Genomic DNA, 22,090 nt, shown 5'->3' on the forward strand with positions numbered 1-22,090 from the left:
GCTTTCTAAATGTTTGATTTCTTTACTAATCACTAACAGAGCAGGTTGTGCGCAAACATGCTTTGCTGTCTGTGTTGAGGAGCTGTTGGAATTCAAGCATATGGTCTGGAAAACCAAAACAAATGAACTGAAGGATGGGCTTCATTTGCATTAGTGCTAATATCAAAGACATTGTGTCATATTTCACATTACTGCACAAATCCTCCTTAAAAGTAACAAAACAGATGCAAAGAAGTGAGTATTTACAGACGGTAAGACTGTCATTGCCTCAGACCAGAGTCCGATTGTATGATAACAGCCAAGAGAGAAGATTTACTCCAATAAGAAAAAAACACTAAGACACAAAATAGATTTATTCAGGCAGCACTGTTCTTGTAAGGTGCGCTGTATACCACTCAAAGAGAAAAAAGTACACGCTCTGAGACAATGGCTTTAGAAAAACAAAGACTGCAGCTGACAAGTCTTTTCTCATCTTCGTCCTAATATCTCACACTTCAGACTCCTGAGAGTCCCGGTAATAACACAAACTACTAAATGTCATTTCAAATAATCTGTTTGAGCACCATATTGCAAAAAACAACCATTTGGATTAACCTCACAGTGGCACAGAAACAAAACACGTGCAAATACACACACACAATGTCACACATGCACAAACACACAGACTGGGAATATTCACTCTCCATGCACAAAGTTGGACTGGTCTCATTATACAGTTGCTTCTTATACCTAAAGCCACATTTTCATTCCCTTGAACATATGTTTTTCTTTTTTCCTCTCTCTTCCCTGCTCTGTTTAATGAACTGAACAACCTCAGGGTACTCTCTATTCCACGCAAATTTTGTTTTTTAGGGACTGTGACACAATTTTAGTCTCAACATTGATGCAGTCTCCTTTTTTTTTTTTTACTTGCTTTTTAATCTTCAAAACCTGAAACGCACAAACTACAACATATTTCATACATAGCACACACACAGTACAGTCCACATATAGCACTGCATACACAAACACATGCAATTATAATGGAACTATATATATATATTATATAATATATATATATAATAGATATATATACATATATATATATTAATAATAGACATGTTGTTTCTCATAAGTCATTCAAGTAAAAATTACATCTAGAACAGCTTTTGTAGCAATCAGTTCTGCCAATTACTTTTCAAACATTTCAACATATTCCCTTATTTTTAGTAACAAGATTCGTCAGCATTCAAAGCGAACATACAAGAAAGCGGTGCAAGAAAGAAAACCCGAAATAAACAGTGCAAAGCTGTATGTTTATCTACAGTGTACCAGTAGGATTTACAGCATCTCAGTGTGTATACTGCACTGATCTGCTTTGGTAAACTGTTTAGAGCATATGGGGTTTCCATTCGTCATTCACAATGCGTGGACAGTTATAACACACTGCATTTATTATGGTTCCATGTGGAAGCCGGTGTTTGCAGTGGGGTGTAGGCAGATATTACAAAGATACCAGTGACAACAGGTCATTTAGTTTAGCATATTAATTGCAGTACAGTTGCCTGCCAGAGCCCCCAGAGAGGTCATTCACAGTCTTTTATTGTGAAGGTCTTCTTACACATAATCTAAATCTAACCACTGCTATATCCAGGCAGTGCCGCTCAGTTCAGACAGAGCAGCGCGGTCAAAGGTTTTCCTCTATGAGGCATGTGTTCAACATGCCGTTCTAGTGTTTTGTGGCACAATGATTCATAGGAGTAGGTCATGGCTTGGCAGTAGCGGGTGCATGGACAGATCGCACTCCACCGCTCAGATCCTAAGCCAAATGAACTGGGAGTCAAATGGCTACAATGAGCAGGGCTTATTACTTGTGCCACCTGAGCAGTGCTCAGTATGTGACTGCTGAGCTACACTGTCAAACAGCTTTAAGCTCTGCTTAAGTCACCTTGAGGCCGGTACCCTACGTGAGGATATTTATTCAGCAGCTGTCGTTTCGTTGAGTACATTAAGTAAATCATGCTAAACCCTGCAGTCATGCACTCAGGCTGACTTGTTAGATCATTTTGTCCTTTTATACTATAGGGAATCATGTTAAAGCTTAGTCAAAATCCTGCCAGGGTCTTATCAGTGTGGTATTTAGCTGTTTTGTTGTTTTTCATTTAGCCAAGCGAAGGATTTTTTTGAGTCTCCAAGGTGCATTTTATGTCCCCCCGCTCCAGTTGCCTCTCTTCAATTGGTTTCTCTGTGCCATGCCCTTGTCTGAGCCACACCTCCATGATCCTTTGACACATAGCCAGCCTCCAAATTCTCATTTTCTGTAGTCTCTCTGCCTTTGTCGGCTAAAAGAGAACAAAGTGCCTTTTTTTTGTTTTGTTTTTGTACAAAAATTTCATTTATTCGAATTAGGTCAACTACCCTCAGAGGGTAAAGGACTTTCTTCAAAGAGCTTTCAACATCCCAGTGGCAACACAACAGAGAGGAAATAACAGGAATTAACTTCAAGTGATTAGTTTGGTTTGTAACCTCGAAAAAGCACATGTGAAAAATAATAAACATAAGTTACATCTCTGCATTACTGTCCACTGTACGTCTGATTAGTCATCCTCAGCCAGATGAAACTGGTTTCTTATCCGCAGGCTATACTTGCATTACCCTGAGTCATCACGCGTCCCGAGGCTCAGAATCACCAGAGAAAACCCACATAAAAATCAACACCCTTTCATAAACCAGCACGCAGGCAGTGGTTACGTTTAGTTAAGTGGGATTAGGTTTAAATGCCTTGCAGCTTCCAGATCTGAGTCTCATAAGCTTTGGGTTCATGCAACCCTGATGAAGAGGTTACTAAAAGCACGAGCATACTGTATGTATCATGTAGTGTCAGGTAGGCAGAAGAGAATCTTGCATTCCCTTTCTCCTGAAGAAACAAATATTTGCTGAATTGGAATCCTACTAATGTCATAGTATGACAAATTACCTGACAAATGTGCTCTTCAAGCAGATCCTCATTATTGTGATTTACAATTCACGCACTTCTAGTAAAAAATAACCCCAAGGAGTGCTATTTTGAGCTCAAAACAAGGTTTTATGATAATTTTGCGGGGGGGAAATGGATTAAAAGAGTAAAATCTTTGTAAAATGTATATTTGTAGAGTGAGTTTAAAACATGAATACAGTTTAAATAATGCATTCAGTATTTTGAATAGCATTTTCCTCCTTGATTTATGTTTGGCTTCAACTTGGCACATGCAATTTAATGGATATTAAGAACTGTAGGAAAATAATTCATGGAGTTGGTGGGACAAGAAAGGGGGACTCTCTGCACCTCTTTTTCAGCCGAGAGTGGAGAGTCTAACTTTTGTGGGAGAGCAGATGATGGGCTTTTAACATTTCCTCATGTTATTTTCACATCAAAATTGAAGCAGGGTGGTCAAAAGCAGGTTTAAAAGCAGGTCTTTGGCACCAGAAATTGGAGTTTACAGCCAGACTCCTGTCTTTGTGTTTAACCAACAAAAACACTTACAGTACACATACTGGAGCCAAAAGAAACGGTCTTCACTGCATTTAGTATACAAACTCATAGACTGTTAAGAAAGGCAATAATCCTTTTTACTGAACTAAGATTATCTTAATGGCCATGTTAACTAATCTTAACATACATACTGAAATGTAACAGATACAACATAAAACTTTCTGTTGTTCCAACAATCATCATCTCTGTTTTGGTTGATATAAATGCTCAGTTCACTGAGTGAGATGTCAAAATACTCTGGTAAAATTGCTGTTTTTGTAAAAAGGAGTCTGGTCTGTTGGCTTTGAAGAAAGACAGCATAGATAACAGCTTCAGTTTTCTGTCATTATTGGCTCGAAATACATGTTGTCGTTCCCCTGTCCATATTGCTGAACTGCCATGTTGGTACTAATGACAGACAGCAGTCAATCAAAAAGTGACCTGACATACCGCCAGAGTCTCGAGAAATAGTCTGAACAGCAATGATGAGCTTTTTTCTTTTGAACTCTTAAGTTTTTTAATATTTAGAAATGTTTATTTTCACCCAGATTTTTGTTGCTGCTTAATGAGTTACTCAACTTTGATATCACACATGCATTTATTACAATTTCAAGTCACGTTTCCGGAGGCTTTGAACTAATTTTGAATCTTTGTGCGTATGCAATAAAACATAAAGAAGCCACGTATCATCTGTGAAGCAAAGAGACATTCAGCATCAGAATCCAGATGGACATAATGTTTATCACCGTCATTATGATAATGATTATTCGATTGTTTCACCAAATGTCTCCAGGTGAAGCATGTGAAGGATTTAAGGTCATACGTGTTACATATTACATACAATACATAATGCAACAACATAATAAAATAATCTAGAAATATTCTTTTAACATTGGATTCTTTCACCATCAGATTGTAAACAAGCCTCTGCCCTTCCATCACAAGAGTCAGTGCAGCTCAGAGGGGGCGCTGCGGGAGAATGAATTAACTTTTTGGTGTTCTATTATTAGCGGGGGCAATTATTAACATTGTTCATCACACAGTCAAGTCAACATTCAGATGGTGGACTTAGCACTGTGTGTTACAGATCTATGACTACGTGATCGGAAAGCACAGGGTGGTAAAATGAGATTGAGTGCTTCATGTGGAAGCTTAAGGAGCTCAGAGAGAAAGCCTCATGCTGGTGAAAAGGTCATCTCTCAAATTTAACAGGTAAACAGCCAAGATATTAGAGTCAGTTAGGAGGCGAATGTCTAGTCTAGACATTTTTCATTGGACAGATTTAAAGTTTTTGGAACTATCATTTAAAACTTTACATGCAGTTTCCTATTTAAATCTTTAGTTCTTCATTTAAACAGAACAAATGGGCAGGTTACTTCAAGAAGTAGTTTTATCAGCTGATTTAAGAACATTTTTGGTTTGCTTATTAGTGGAAAAAGACAGAAATAACAGGAGATGTGAGTAAAGGTCACTTTGTTAATGATTCATTTTCTGATTAGACCACAGATGTCTGATCCACTTACTGTATGCGTTGCTTTCCACTGCACAGTTTTCATGTAACACAAACTGAAGCTCTTAAGCCAAACTGTACACCCTGCTAAACCCGCTCTCAAGTGAGCACAGCCCTTAGAAAGAAGCGTCTCTCAACCTTTTTGTAATTTACATTTTAGAAAATGTTAAGTGTTAGGAGTAGTGAACTACATGGTAATTTAATAAAGGTCAATTACTTTCACATTTGAAAATGCACAAATAGGACTGTAATGTTAAGGGGAAAGCCATCTTTTAGGAACTCTCATTATTTCCAGAGCTATTGTCACTTAAGTGTAAAATCAGGCTTTGGTCCATTGGAAAAGAAATGGTGTGCAGTAAATTATTTTGTTTGTATTTCATAACTGCAATGGAGGCTTCGCCTTTGAGGGTTTTGTCCTAGACTTTAGCCAGAGAGGTTACATTATAGGTCTACACAGTATTTTGTTGTGCATGAGGACTTGTCAAAGCCAGAGCCACATTTTCTTTATGGATTAATAATAAAAACATTTTCATAAAAAAAGGCCATTTGTCTTGCATGAAAGATGAATATGCTACACCTCCATCCACCAACTCTCTAGCCCACTTTCTTATGATATCTCATAACCTGGATGACAGAATCACAGACATTTTTATTATATACCTTTTAACTTTCAACCACCCAAATAAAACTTTAATAAATACATTTATGAAGAAATGTATCAACCATTTATTTTGTATAAACTTGTCATACTACTACTTTGTACTTTGCACATCAGCTGATTCAGTGTCACTTCTGTCTTCTGTATACATTCAGGCTACACCCACAGGCATCAACAGGTATGGACTATGTGTATTTATTATTGTGAATATCTCTTACTTTCACTTCGGAATGCTGCATAGAAAATCACGACAGGTGGGTGGCAGGTGTGAAGCGTCAGTGACAAACCCTGAGCTCCGGTCAGTTCTGCATGTCGGCTGTCTTTCACCGGGTTACGGTAGCACGTGGATGGATGAGAGGATGCGCGGCTGTGATTGGTCCAGGCACGCGGATCCCAGCAGGACCACTGTGCTCTCTACTTGTCATTACTGTTGCTCCGATTCACAAGCCCATGAACACCGCTGGGCTCAGTGTGTCCGTCTCCTCCCGGACTTGGAATTAATCTCGCATTATTTTTTTTAAAGCGGCGGCTCGCACCATGGATGCTACTATTTATCAGATCATATTTGGGGAGCTCATGGACTTAAACTGTAGTTTGATAGATGCTTTCCAAGATACTTTTTTGGAAAACGCGTCATTGTCATTGCTGAGCACTGATGGTAAGATGCTTCATTTTTATGTTGAATATTGAGAGGTGTTGCGTTTTGGATAAGGGAAACTATCCGCCTTCTTTTTTTTTTGTTTGTTTGTTTTACTTTATTTCTTTTTTTTCTTCTAAGGTTTATATTGCAATGCCACAACCGATGAGATTGGAACCTGCTGGCCGCGGAGCAGCACCGGGAGTATTGTAGAGAGACCCTGCCCTGAGTACATCAACGGGGTGAAGTACAACACAACGAGTAAGAATATGACGGAAAAAGTTCTGTATCATGCATTGATTTTGATTTAATGATTTTGTAAATAATTGGTTTGTCATTTATGAAAAAAATTATAAAAACAGCCAGATGTGTTAAGTTCAGTTATAATATCAGCAAACACATTCAGCAAACAAATCCAGTAACTTAACGGGTCTGAGTGCAGTGTGGATGAGACACTTTTTCATGTCACATTGGGTGATTTCTTCAGTGTGTTCTGACGTAAAGCAGTGATCACAGTGAATCTCAATGATATTGCACCTTATGTCACTGGAACAGCTGCAGAACAGAACATTAAAGGACAAATATACCCAAAATGATTGAAACTTTGACTGATTGATGATTGCTTTATGATCAGTCTCTTCTGTTGTTATTGTTTCGTCAGATACCTGCTGGTCACACTTGGACAATGTGACGTCATGGTCAAATATTTGAAGTTCAAAAGAGAGAAATATAGAAAAAGTGGTAAAGAGCACTGTCAGTTTAGTGTGAATTTGCAGTGATGTTTGAAAAATATGAAGAAAGAAAAAAAGAAGAAAGTCAAGCACAGATAATGACAGAACAGATTTAATCTAATTAATCTTGAACAACAGCTTCAGCAGACCAGAATGCATCGCAGTCTGCTATCATCATTCTGCAACGTACAAGACTGTCAGCCAGGCAGCACCATTTTCTGGCCACCAGAGTTGAGTTCACGAGGTCTCCTCCTATCATATGTGTCTTGCAGAATCTAGACCACAACAATTTCAGATGGCTGCATTTATGACATTGCAGCTGGGCCATAACCACACCTGTCACCACAGAGCCCATCAGCTCGGTTGCGGTTGTGACCTGATGAAATAGTTGCGGTTTGGAGTCAGTGTGCAGCTTTTTCTATTCTAATTAGCCTCATGTCTTCAAATCTTAACTTCAAGTTGCAGCCAAAGTCTGTACTGTAGCTGTCTGTTCAACTTAATTTTAACATGCTGAAGAGATTTCTTTTTTTATTTGCTGGCTTGAAAAGGTTGAGTAATTCCAAACTGCATATCACAGCTCTCTACCACACAAACACTATCACGTTATGTAACACCAGCGTTAATCATGAGACTGATAAAGTTGTTGAAATTAATTGCAGCATTAATTTCACAACATAACAGCTGAAAATAACTCCTATGATGCACAGAGGCGTAATGGCCCTTTCAGACACAATGTGATTCGCGCTGCAGTCGCCCATCACCTCGCAAGCGCTGGTGTTTTGAAAATGATGGGTTTCAAAGCATGTCGTGTTGTGTCTAAAAAGGGCCTTCAGGGTGACAGTGCAAAAGTGTCGGAGGAGAGGCTGAATTTTTCATTTAACACAGCTGTTATCTCTGTAACAGGCTCAGGTGCAGCGTCATAACTCCCTACCCCCCATCCTTAGCTCCTACAACACACACACACACACACACACACACACACACACACACACAGTGCTCTCTATAGTCACCTCTTAATGCATTGATTCACCCTTTGCTCTTCTGGTGTCGTATTAGTTGGACATGCATGGTGGTTTGATCCGCTCGTGTGTAAAGTTGCAATTACATGTGCCGACATCCTCTTTGACGTATACTTTAGTTTATTGACACCCTCAGCGGATCGATAAATTATTTTGGACAGGCTGAGGAAGAGATTGCAGTGATTGAAAAACTGATCTTCCAATCATATAATAAAACTGTGAAATACACTGGAGTATAGTGGCATTTTGTGTTTGTTGGAGGTGATAATTTCCTTAATGCTGTTGCCTCCTGCTCAGTTGGTGGTTCGTCCATTTGCAACACAGCGTGGTGGCCCTAACCCTAATGCAAACCCCTAACAATAACCCTACTCCCAACCCTAACCATACCGTAAAAACTCTCTATATCTGTAGTCATGTCTGCCCTACAATATTCTGTTACAGAGGAGGTTTGTCTGGTTCTATTTACAGTAGCACAGATATGAATGATCATAGAAATATTATAGGAATATGATAGGCAGCAGCGTGTCTCTATAATCCTCTCCCTCTTTCATGACTACAAAGCGTTACTTGTCACCTTGATCATCAATGCGACACCACTCTACATGGTAAATAGACTACAATATTGTGTAGAATTGAGTATTTATATGATGTAGCTTCGAGAATATTATAGGTCCAAGATGAAACTGAAGGATGGGACTGAGAGAAAAAGGTGCAATTAAAAATCTGTCTTCTGCTTCTGCACCATGAACAGTGCCATGGATTTATCAGTACCCAGCACAGTTAGGCTGATGATATTTCAGAGCGATGGTCGGGGCCAAAGATTCTAGCTTAGACAAACCTCAATCAGACAGGATCAATGAGTCAGGCAGACCAAACAACCCCTCTGCCCCTGCACTCTCTCTGTAATTAGGAGACAGAGAGGGTGGATGGCATCACTTTTCATCATTCCTTAAATCATCCAGCACTTCTGATGTTTTATCATGTTGGGCAAATCAAACAAGGATTAAAGGAAAAATACTCCTTTAACAAAAATGAGGTGGCATGACAAGTGTCAGGAATCTCTCCGAGAGCACATGGTGCAGATTTTTTTTATTCTTGCGCCCACCATCAACAAAATGTACTATTAAAAGTGCCAATTTATCACTGTACTGGTGTTGATTTGTCACATGCTTGCATTTCCTCAGTGTGACACAGCATGAGAGCACATTATGAAATTGGTTCCAGACAAAAACCAATATGAGGAAATTTTACAGTTTGTCTTCTTTGCGGCCATATAGAAATAAGCATTTTACAGCTTGTTTGAATTCAGCATCTTAGGAATTTCAGCTGTTTCCCTCCCTCAAGGCCCACTGTACAGGAAGATAATAGACTTTTGGATCCTGGGATTTTCTATCAGAACCACTATCAGAATCACTATGGTGGTTAGGTGTCTGTGATCAGTTGTCATATATGAAATAATATAAAATGAAATAACATAGGATAACATAAGAACTTTTAATAGGAAAGTTGGTGAGGATTTGTTGTATGGGACTCATGCCATTTAATCATATGAAAGAGCATTAGAGTCTCTGTAGATTATGGTCACAATGTACAGTACAGTATATGCGCATGGTGTTTTGCCCGAGGGCCTGATGGGACTGCAGAATGATGTGCTTAAACATTGCATGCTTTGCTTTAAGCATGCAATTTTATGGATCAGATATTTGTGCCATTTGTGTGAGATACAGGACTTTTTACTTTTTATTTATTTATTTATTTATTTATTTATTTATTTATTTATTTATTAACAGCATCCAGTCTCATCCTCCATTGCTCGGCTCTGAACATCTATACAGTAGGGACAAATACCTGGATGAAATGTTGAAATGATGAATGTTAGGTAGGTGAGGTAGGTCCAATGAGGAAGCAGAGTTCATGTTAAAGGAATATTTATTATACAATTTTATACAAATACACCTGTTGGCTCATTTCTATGTGTGTTTAATGTTATGTGTAGATTTCTTTCATGTACTGTATGCTGCAGTGTCACATCGCACCTTGACGACCTGTTGACCTTTAACCACAAGTGAATATTCAATATGAAAACACAAAGGCTGTCAGTAGACCTTCACAAGCATGTTACCAAGGCAGACTACTCACATTCTTTTTGACTCTAATTCCAGTTAAATATCGGCAATTAAAAACATTTATATGAAGTTAATAGCATCCAGTCTGCTAAATGCACTCTAGTTGGGGTGAATATATTAATACAAGTAAATCAATTGATGTGTTAAATAGGTTCATGTTAAACAGCAGCGATGCCTTTACAAAGCTCATAATTGCATAATTGATAAGTCACTGGATGCTGCATGTTTTAACAGCAAAGTGACATGGGTCCTGAACAATGGAGAGGTGATTATCTTTCACATCACTGCACCCATTTGCAGCGAAGAATAAATAGAAAATTTAAATCACAAAATAGGTCATACTAAGAATAGAAGTAGGTCCGAACATCACACGAGCAGGTGTTAATTAACACAGTGCCTTCACACACACAGTCAGAAAAAAAGTAGAATTGGAAAATCAATTTGATGTGACGCTACAGCACACTGTTTTGCAAAGTAAGCCCGACTATATGTATAAGTCTCTTATCTCTGGTCACATACAGAATCTGACCTATGGGACTAACAATAGATTCTCCTCCATTTGCCTCCTTGGGACGTCTGAGAGATAAACATTTAATGCTACAGGCCTGCATATTAGAGAAGCATGACACAGGATGGACTAATGTTATATTTTAAGGATGTGCCCCCGTGGGGATGTAAATGCAGTATGCTGTGTGTAACCTTGTAGGTTTTCTGTAGTACTTTAAAAATGAACGGCCGAGTAAGTTAAATGTCAGCAAAATGTTACAATTCTCTCACAGAAATCAGAGGTTTCCCAGACTTAACAGGTAAGAGGCTATAAATTCCTTTCCATTCCTTCAAGCATATATAAATATTAATGTCTCTGCAGAGTGGTTTAAGAGGTTTATGCATTTTTAAACCTTCCTGTGTATCGTTGTCGTTTATTTTTATTTTATTCAGTTCTCTGGTTTACATGAAATGCACATCACCACATCACATCACCACAGTTGGGGGTGTTGCGAGTGTTGTTTCATGTGGCTTTAACTCATTCATTGTCTCTGCTTTGTCACTAGTATATGATGTGCTTTCTGTCAAGCCTCAGGCAAGACATGATTTTCACAGCGGTAGAGATGAATTATATCAACACAGACTTGTCAGTTTTTCAAGCCATATCTGCTCTTTCTCTGTTCGGACTCTCGGAGCGTTAGTGTAATTATTCAGTGAATCATGTTTTGTCCTTTGGTAACCTCACCCCATCCCTGTGTGTCTCTGTTCATTTTCACTGACATCCTGCCAGCACATAGTGTACCTTTCTAGTCAACACAGTTCAAAGTCAGGATCGCTGTTTATACAATAGAACTTTATTGATTCTCTTATCAGGATTCTAATAAAGTCCGACGTATCAGCAGCGTGGTGTGCATCAGGTTCGGAAAGAAGAGCAGAGCTGCTGCAGCGTTGCATGTTGTGAATGCCAGCTTGATGCTTCATTTTAATTCAGAGATTAGCCAGTGTAACATTGCCTAGTCGTTGGGAGGCAAACATAAAACTGAAACAGAGCGGTGAATAAACAGAAACAGGCGTCATCATCAAACATGAAAATGGTTTGCTTTCTCGCCATAATGTTTGAGCTCTGGAAGTTCAGAGGTGATGCTTTTTTAAGATAATTCGGAGTATTTGTGTGTTTTTGTGTAGAAGAAAGCACCAAAAACCTGCATAAAACAGCCATCTTCTCCCAAAAAAGAAACATACCAGCTGCAATGATTTAGATGCTTTATTTGAAGGATGAATCTCTCATTAAAATTGTTTAACATACAGTAGAAGACAGATCTGAGGGCACAAATATTGTAAAAGTGACTGTGTAACCAATTTAAGAAGTTAAGGATATTTACCTAAGCAGTGTAAATCCTTCTACTTGTCAAAACAGTTCATCGGCAGGATAACCTTAAAATTCAAATTCACCATTGTTTAACGCTACAGTTGTATGACAGTCTAAATGAGCATAATAATGCTTTGCTTCTGTCATGGCCTGAGTAATATAAAATCCATATTTCTATAATAAAAAACGCAAATACAAGCCTGCAAAGTGCAGATTCAAAATTGTATTTATTGGTTTGAGATGTCCAAACCACACAACGTCTTATTTTAGACACTTTGAAGCAATTAACTTCTCACGTATAGTTTCGCATGCCGAGAACCACGCACTTCTCGCTGCCACACTCGCGCTGTTTTTCTTTGCTGAGTCCAATCATTGCACCAAAGACCTCTGTAAAGTACCTCTCCTGCTGTGAATCTAGCCCCTTAAAACATTTGATCCACTTTTCAGCGGTGAGACTGGGGAAGAGGTTAGTCAGTCAGCAAATTCAGGTCAGCATATGTAGCAAACATTTCACTAGCCACTGCACACCAAGTCGCCCTGGGGGGTCCAATCAACACCAGGCTCTCCTGACTGCTTGGCTGCACTCACCACTGACGAGTACTGACATTCTTATGCCACCATACATCTTTACTATTGTTGAGTATGAGATTGTACATATTTCTCTTGCAAAGAATAATTATGCAATGGAGCGTCCATCATCAATAAATATTTTGTGGTATTTTATAAATAATTACCCACATTTTTTTACACACATTCTGGTGTTTTGTATTAATTCTACCTCCGGTCCAAATTGCCGTTTTCACACTTTAAATCCCAAAGGGGAGACCAGCTTGCTTGTTAAGAGTGCCTAAAATCTCACCACCTGTTAGCAGATATAACTGTGGTCTCAGTGGTATTGATCATATTGCAAACCCCTGCTGTGCTGCGACTATCTTGTCATTTACACCTGACTCCTTTCTCTTATCTGCACCTGCCGGCAAAAGCACGACACACAATTCGTAGTTGATGCGAAAGTCAGTTTTTGAGTTGAAAAGACTCCATCCGGTCTTTTCCTCAGTGGAGTTTCACGATGCTCAAGGTGCTCAGTTAAAGTTAAAGAAAAATCAACGTCTTGGTTTAAATTTTTTTTATTTTTTTAAAAACTCGACTTGTAGCATTGAGACCATAAGCAGCCTAAACATTCAGTAACAACATGTGGACTCATTCAACCTCCTCCTCATGAGTCCATCTGTCAGTGCGTATAATCCAGTGCAACAGCAAGTATGAAATGATTTCTGACAGTGAAAAATTTACAACTGATCTGTTTTAAATTGAATCAAAAGCGTTGTTTGTTATTGCAGGGACCTACTACAACGGCCCTTTATGAAGTGCTTATAAAATGTGACAGCTTATACATGCTTTTTAGCTGTGTAATGTAGCATAATGTTTTTATCATCTAAACACGCTATCCACTATGTTTAGCTTGTTAGTTTCCCCTCAGGGCTACATATTTGTAGCGCACAGCCTTTTGCTCATTTCCTCTCACCAGCTGACTAAAGTACAGCTGCGAGGTGTGAGACTTTGACAGCAAACATGCGGGCAAACGTTTGAATCTATGACCTTCAATTTTAATTATTTCTAATGTGTCATGAGGGCATGAAGAAAAAAAGAAAAAGAAAAAAGAAAGCTTAAGAGACCCAGCTGTGATTAGAAGATTACCAAGCAGCCCCTCCTCTGTTGGCCTGCTTCAGCGGTCAAAGCTCAATGCTTTTTAAGAGAGAGATTCAGTGATTCAGAGATATCAGTTTCCTGATAATCAAAAGCCTCACAGTCACCTAAACTCCCTTTTCTTTGCTATTCTTCATGGTGTGATACTCATGAGACATGTACAGTGAGATTACTTGTCTTTCTCTTAGTGAAAAATATGATGATGAAGTTATCAAACTGCACATTGAAGGACCTTAACTCTTCAACAATATTAATAATTCATTTATCATTTTACTTTTTTAAAATTGATTCTAGCAGCATGACTCTATGTATGTTGGTTGGCCTAGTACTGTACTTAAGTTGCGACTGAAACATTTTCTGTAACTCTTGGATGTCTTGTTATGACATTTTGTACAGATATTTATGGTGTTTAGAGGTTTGGTGTTTGGTTGCCATTGTGACAAATCGACTGGATGGATTGACAAGAAACACACAGACAATGTATCCTAATGTATTCTCAGTTATAGTTTTGGGTATTGGATCGATTGCAATGAAACAGGTTGTTGTTGTTGTTGACATATGGGAACTTCAGTCTTCTATTACCTTAAATAATGACCAAATACCTGAAAAGCTACAGATATTATCATCAGCCACAGCTCTAACTTGTGTTTAGTGAGAATGATAGCATGTTAGCAGTCTAACACGCTGAAGTTAGGTGATGGACATGGTAAACATTACCACCTCAAATCAGCATTTTCACTTTATCTTTGTGAGCATGATTGCTTGGTGAGTATGGCTGTAGACTCTTCAAATTCAAAAACATCTCTGGTTCTATCTTCTCAGATTTGGAGAATATGTGTTTGTTTCCTCAGTCTTCTCACGTTCAGCTGAATACTTTGGGGTTTAATAAAGTCAACTTGAGCTTTGTAAGAGTATAATGGACATTTTTAGCTATTTTCTGACACTTTATGGACCAAATAGATTGTAAAAGAAAATAATCTGCACAAATGCCCTAGAGTTCCCTACTGTTGAACTTATGCACATATTGGAACTTTGAAATACAAAAACATTTATCCATTATAAATAATGATACAGGAATAAATAGCCATCAAAATATGATTTGAATAATATGAAAAAAAATCCTCTCCTTAAATGTCCCTATATTATGTGCTTCAGCTAGGCCAGCAGCTCCAGTCGACTGACTCTAAAACCCAAACAAAACTTGTCACCTTCCTTTAAATTCTGCTTAGAAAGCTTAGCTTTATTTTCCCTTTAAATTCCCTTTTTGAAAATAATCACGCCATTAGACATCTGAATTTGCCTCTGTCTGGAAGCTCAAAAATTATCCTTTCAGGTTCATTAATGTTTTACCAGAGGGGGTATTTAGATTCCTAGATATTTCTAATGACTACACAACCTCGCCATAGGGCATAAGCAAGTAATACATTAAAACTTATGTGAAGCATATATCGTGCTGCTTCCCATTTCGTGTTTGAAATTCAATGAATCGTCTTGTGTAAGAGTGCCAAGTTCATTCGCTTCTCTCCTCACAGGGGAAATATAATTCAGTCCCATCTACGCAATTGACATGGTAGACATAAAATGCCCTTAGCAGAGATGAAATGGAAATCTCACAAAGATGTTCGGTAACCTCCACATCCAACGTCAAGATCCGTTCAAATTTTTTATTTATTTTTTGGGCATAATTTTCACAAAGTTACTCTCTTTGTCCCTTGAAATAGCCTCTCCCCGGGATCAGGTTGCCATATGACACAGACAGTTGGGTTGTTCCATGTCCTTCAGAAAATATTAAACATCACTCCGACAAGAACAAGGACAAAATAAGTGTTTTTTCCACTTGTTTTATTGATGAGATGCTGATTTGAAAAGACAAAGTCTGTCGGAGACTTTGCAGTTTGCCACTGAAGTCTGACATGCTCTGATGATCACATATAGTGAAAAGAGTCTGTCGCTTGCTGCTCTGCGAAGACTTAATGCCAACATTAAGGCTAACGTACTCACAAAAACACTGTTAACATGCCTATTTTTAGGTGGTAATGGTTGCTATGTTTAGATATATATTCCGTAACTTGAGCCTCCTCTATGTTTAGCAATCACTTTCCTACCTTGCCGGTAACTGTGCATCAGTGATAATGATGAATGGTCAGCAGTCATGATTCTTCAGTCTTCCCTTATCCAAGTGGATCAATAACCCAGCACAGTGGGCTTAGACTGCTTATATTGAAACTGAGAGTCACAGCGTCATTCAGCTATTTACCACACTGACAGTGAATATTTATATATCTTATATGATTTCAAAAATATACTGAAATTTATATCAGTTTACATTTATTGTTGTCATGAATAAAAGCCACTTTTTAGAGCCTCCAATTCTTACTGCACTCCATTTTAGATTTGCATGTGTATTTGTTTTACTGTTTTTATAGTTATGTGAAAGTCTGATATGCCATCTGATATGACGCTGATTGTCTGTATTAAATGTAATAAAAGTTGTTGAGATATTGCACAGACCAAAGTGGTCGACAGGGCCCAAATGCTTTTAACATCGATTTAACCAAAGTGGAAAACAGAGGAAATGCACAGGCTTATTGTTAATGTGTATGTTCATATGATCATCACAAGTAATTACATACTTAGCTCATGCATAATGCATTTCAGAATAAGCTTTTACTTTAGCGCTGATGCATGTAATCCCTGGTCTGTAATGAAGCCATCAGTTATTAACATATTTTATGCTTGGATGATTTAGACTTTTTTTTTTTTAGTATTTCCATTTGCAAAGATTGTTGGGTGACGTAAGAGTCCCATATCTGGGGAATAAAAAATGTATGCTTCCCTAGATTAAAGAATTTAAAAGCTTTTTTGGGGTACTGTTACTTATCTTAAAGCTGTTTCTAGTTTAAAATACAGAGATTACCATTATAAAGTTAGGACTTTGCAGGTGTCTTATTGCCGTAAAATCTGATTTCAGGAGTAAGAAAACGTTAACACTGTGTGTGTGTGTGTGTGTGTGTGTGTGTGTGTGTGTGTGTGTGTGTGTGTGAGATTGAGCTGTTTCTACCTGTCAGCTGGCTTCTCCACGTAGCTGCTCTGGCAGAATTTCTTGTTCTGCTTGATCAGTTTATTCGTGACTTGACTAATACATATTTTCACACCAGTAGCCTGGTATTAAAATATGAGGGTTAAACATTAAAAGCTAATTGTTCCCTTGGTTTCTTCGCCTCTTACAAAACTGCAAACTGCATGTCACGTATCACTCTGAAATCAATCTATTATGAGCAGATAATGCACTCACCACCAGTTGCTCCTTATTCTTTCAGATCTTGGCTCATAATCATCAGATTCTCTGTAACAAATTAATCCAAGTGATTACCTATGCACTGATTACAGCCAAAGCAGCATGACTTTCCATGATGCAGATGGAGTAACTGAATAGCTCAATGTATGGAAATAGGCCAAGGTGACTTTTTATATTTTTATCAGCAGCTTTCTCTTTGTTTTTCACACTTCAAACCAACTGCATTTACATTCAGACCTCCTCCCATTATGTGTACTGCCTCCTCAAAAGAGTATGGCTCAATGAGCTGTTATTATCTCTTATCGGGAGCTCTCTCTATGGTCATTTTTTTATACGAAACCTCTCTTCAACAGATAAGTTTCCTCCTTGAAGAATTGGCAAGGAAACTGGAAAATAAATTAAAAGTCCAGTATCTATGTTCTACGACACTACAGTGTCCACTAAACTTGCGAAAAAAGTGTCCAAGTCCAGTCGAGAGCCAGTGTTTGGTTTGTCCATGCCGGCTTTCTTTCTTTTTTCTAATTTGCTGCCAATCTGTGAAGGATGGTTGTACCAGGTTGGTTCGGCAAGCAGCCAAAGCGTTTAGACTGACCCCATATGTCTTTTGTTGATTAGCTCAGTGGAGGTTTGACCAAAGCTTGTGTGGTTTGGTGGTCCATGAGGGTGCTCCAGGTGTCTGAAGAATTCCCTACTTACTTTAAACCTGCTGCGGCATTTTTAGGGCCACATATTCCAGTGCCTTCTCAACTGTCAGGCTTTGGAAAAAGAGCATGATACAGAGGCTTACAGCAACTCTGAGAAAACAGTAACACAGTAGGGTTTCTATTCTGGTAGCTTCCATGCACTTAATTCGAGTCAAGTCAGTTTTATTTATATAGAGCAGAATCACAAGTTAAATACGCAAAGGGGCTTTACAATCTGTACACTCTGTCCTTTTACGATTTATATAAGGGAAAAAAAACAGGCAGAAAAAGGAAAACCATGAAGACCAACAAGGATCTCTCTTCAGGGATGACCAGGCATGCAATAGATGTCATGAATACAGAATAGATAAGCAAATCGCAATAAAAACTAATGTTGATTACAAAAATACAAATATGTGTACATTGTAGATGAATTCTAGTCTTTTTTGTCTCTGACTAAAACCCACACTCACGCTAGTTATGTTCCCAAGATGTAATTTAAACTACAAGAAGCATGTACAGGAGAAGTGGGTGTCTGATTTCCAGTAAAAAAATATGTCATTTCTTCACAAGCTACAAATGTGCATGACACAGAAAAAAAGCTTGAGTGCGTTTCTTTAGAGCGATTCCTCCCCTTGGGCTGTTCCCTTTATAGAAGCCATGAGTGTGTGTCAAAATGCCACAGAGGGAACAGATGACTAAACAAAGACATTCAGTACAGTTTGTCAAACATGTATTTGATTTCTTTTTACATTTTGTATATAGTTTTATAGTTTTATACATTTATTTCATATGCAGCCTAATGCAATGACCTACTTTTCCTTTAGCAATTCAGAAGCCATAATTAGATGCATAACTAATCCCTGAAAACAAACAGATTTTTTAAAAATAATAATAATACTGGACAAGTTAATAGGCTTTCCTTTAAAGCAATGAAGTGCTAATTACTGCCAACGTTAACAGTCAAATCTTCATCTGTATATATAAAAGAGTCATCACAGTTAAATTGGAACAATAGCACCTGAAAGCTTTTACCCAGTGGAATGAGTTTAATTACTTTGTGATTTATGAATGACTTGTGAGCTGCCATAGTCTTGGCTTTCAGTGCCTCCTCAGGATAAACCTCTCAAAGACGTACATTAAGTAATCCAGTCATTTTTTGAGCTTGTGCTGATAATGCCAGAGAACCAGGGACTTTGTTTTGCTTTAAAAAGGATCAGCACCTCTGACAAAACGTATAACAGAGCGAATATGACAAGGTCGGTATTATTATTTATTTTATTTTATTTTGTGGTTTAGCTGCCACGTTGTGTTTGATCAAACTTGGGTCAATCTAGGGCTTGGGAATAGTAACATTTTAATGTTGTGATGGTGGCATGTTAGTGTTGACAGGTGAGACTCAATGGAAACTTAACGCTTTATGATCCGAACCACAGGTCATCTGATTCACATATATATTCACATTTTTGAAAGCTGGAGGCACTCAGATTATTTCTCTACAGATAGACTGTTTGACTTTTCCATTATACTGCACAGAGGGAGCGCTTTGTGTGTTCTGTTATGTTTTGGGGCAATCATAATTTAGGCCATTCCTTTTCTAGATAGACGATAAGCTAGATTTCCAATGTTCCTATTTGCCCTTTGAAAAGCACACTTTTCCATCTGAGACAAGAAGGACAAGGGACACTGAAACACATGAAAGAGAGAAGATGCATTTTAAATGATAAGAACTGGACTAACACTGTAGATAATACCCCAATAACCCTAAAACTAGTAATTACTACACACAGTTCACAGCTCACACAATGAGATAAATAGTTTTGCTGAATAACTCATCCTGGAAAATACTTTCCATTGTTGTCATTCCACCTAATTAATAGTCAAGGTTACATATAAGGTTACATATAAAATATCATGGCAACATACAGAGCCCCTAAAGTCCTATATTGTAATATATTTTTATCTGTATGCTACTCTAACAAGATAACAACTGGCACCTTCATTAACTACAATGCAACGTGACCACAGACAGTGTTATGGCACTGGCAGTTAATGTGATACCCTCAAGCAGAGATGACGAGCACAACTCCACACCCCCAGATTATTATTTTTTTCTCATTTTCTTGTATTAACTTGTCGTCTTCAGGCCCAACTTATTCAAGTGACATTGTCTGTGCCATCACATTTCGAGTACTCCTTCTTTTTTCATGTGCAATCGTACTTTCTTGAGAATAAAACAGTTTTTGATGTGTGAAGTTGATGGAGTTCCCTTTTAATGTCTATTCAGATGTCAAAGCTTTCAACCTGCTACTTGTATGATTCATTCCTGGCTCGAATGAACTTAGGGAAAGATTTAGCAGAGGTTCAAGGCAGATGTTATTCTTTGCTACTTACTAACAGAGAGCATCAGTGGTCATGATGAAAGCATAGATTTAAAAATGATCAATGAAAATTGAAGAAATCAATGAAGCATGTAGTTCTTTCTACAGCCTGAGACATTCTTATTCAACAAATGGGTACAGTACAGCCATCTAAAATTGCTTTCTGGGTCGTGACAAAGCCCAGGCTAATCTCTCTTATCCCTGCTGGGTCTCTGCTCTGTACTAAGTTGGTGTGTGATCCCCCCTTGATGACATGGTGAATGCTCCTAAGCACCGTCTGGAAATCAATTGCAATGTTTTACCCACCAGGAAGTGTAACAGTTTACTGTTATGCGTGAGGCACTTGTCAATCTATGATCATTTCTAATCTTGAGTCACGGTGCTTTTGGGAAACACCTTATAAGAGAAGAATTTTCGATCGTCTTAGCCATAAAATGCATCTGGGAAATGTGGCCCAGTTTAATAAAATGGTTAAATATTCATGATAACTACATTATTTAATACATTTTCACTAGAATAATTGTCATATCATTATTTATTATTAAATAAATATCTAAGATACTTTCCCATCATCCTGATTTTTGACAGTATGTTGTCATATTGTGTTTGCATCCTCTGGACTGGACTTGATATCCTTACTTGCCCTCGGATGTCTGTGTTTAGGACATGGCAAATTTGCTCTAGTTCTTGCTGCTTAAATGAAATATCAAACCACAATGAGCTTTGAGATTCCACTGCCGTTATGATATGGCCTAGTTCACTCTGTCCCAGACTCATGAAATGAAATTTCAAATGGCTTGAAGGAAATGCAGCTGTAACTGGCTCAGGTGTGAGGCTCGCATGAGCTGTTTCGATCACTCAACTTTGAGTTATTATAGCCTTTCATCTTTACTGCAATTCGAAACTCATCCTAGTAGAAAGCTACAGCTCTATTGACTATTTCACAAAGCAACTGAAACAAGTGGGTAATTTGTAATAAGCTGTGAGGGAGCAAGAGCTTGGAGCACTGAGGAGGCGCAGCAGACATTTCTTTTACTTTTCTTATTTTTTTTTTTTGTTCTGTGTCCATCAATCAAAAAGCTGTCGTACTGGCTCAGAAGTAACACAGAACTAAAGAGACAGATGACAAACCAAAGCACAGAGCAATCAAACACCAGGCAAAGAAAGGCAGGCTTACACAACCTTTAAGTGAAAAGTGTTGTACTGTGGCGTTGTTGCAGGTCCCATGGTTGGTAGCACAGATACAATGAGCTAAAAGACAAATGATAAAGCTCAGCAGCAGGGAAGACACAGAATATTTGGCTTGTCCTCCAGATTAGTTCTGAGAATGTATTACTAATTTATTTCATAATTAATAACTGAAACCTTTCATAAATGAAGAAACACTTCACAAACCAAAACGCCCTAAATTTATGTGATTCAAAGCACTTCCTCCTCATTTATCTCAACAAATAAGCTTCCGATCTTCTAATCCTTGAACAGTATGATGTTTGTTTGCACAGACATATTTGTGCATCCAAGAAAAGAAAAGAAAGTTGGCAGGGTGGCGAGCGGAGGAGGTGGGCAAACCAGGTGGGAATTACACATTTCCTTTGTCTCTTTATGCATCTTCACACACGGTGTGGTCCTGTGTTGTTATTTGCGGCATTGTTATAACACCTTCACATGACTCAACTCAAGAGTGACTGAGTCATCTTTATTATTTAACTGTGTAAATGTACTGTAAAGACAAATGTGAGGGGAATGGCGTCATGATGCGAAATGCACAGATGGTTAGTCAGAAATGTGCTCTCCCTGCACCAGTGCCTTGTATTAGTCGTGCATCAGTGAAAGAGCTCACAGGGACAAAACTCACAACCTGCTCCCCTTCCTCTATTTCTGCACCATCACTGCATGTTTCACAAACACAGTGTGATATTTGCCTGGAGAGTACTGGGAACTTTGATCCGGAAAGCACTTTGCACTTTAATATTAGCTAAGACAACTTTAAGGTGC

General features: G+C 38.3%; 1 protein-coding gene across 1 annotated transcript in view; it reads left to right on the plus strand.

The window, feature by feature from the left end:
- Positions 1-4,657: 4,657 nt before the first annotated feature.
- The window catches only part of LOC104917697 (corticotropin-releasing factor receptor 2), a 31,932-nt gene continuing 14,499 nt past the window's right edge, over positions 4,658-22,090 (plus strand). Inside the window, exons 1-3 of the mRNA XM_010729216.3 lie at positions 4,658-4,702; positions 5,814-6,316; positions 6,437-6,556. Of these exons, the coding sequence (XP_010727518.1) occupies positions 6,196-6,316; positions 6,437-6,556 (241 nt within the window). The 5' untranslated portion in view covers positions 4,658-4,702; positions 5,814-6,195. The remainder of the gene's footprint in view (positions 4,703-5,813; positions 6,317-6,436; positions 6,557-22,090) is intronic.

The sequence above is a fragment of the Larimichthys crocea genome, chromosome II, assembly GCF_000972845.2.
Source record: "Larimichthys crocea isolate SSNF chromosome II, L_crocea_2.0, whole genome shotgun sequence".
In the NCBI taxonomy this organism is placed as follows: Eukaryota; Metazoa; Chordata; class Actinopteri; family Sciaenidae; genus Larimichthys; species Larimichthys crocea.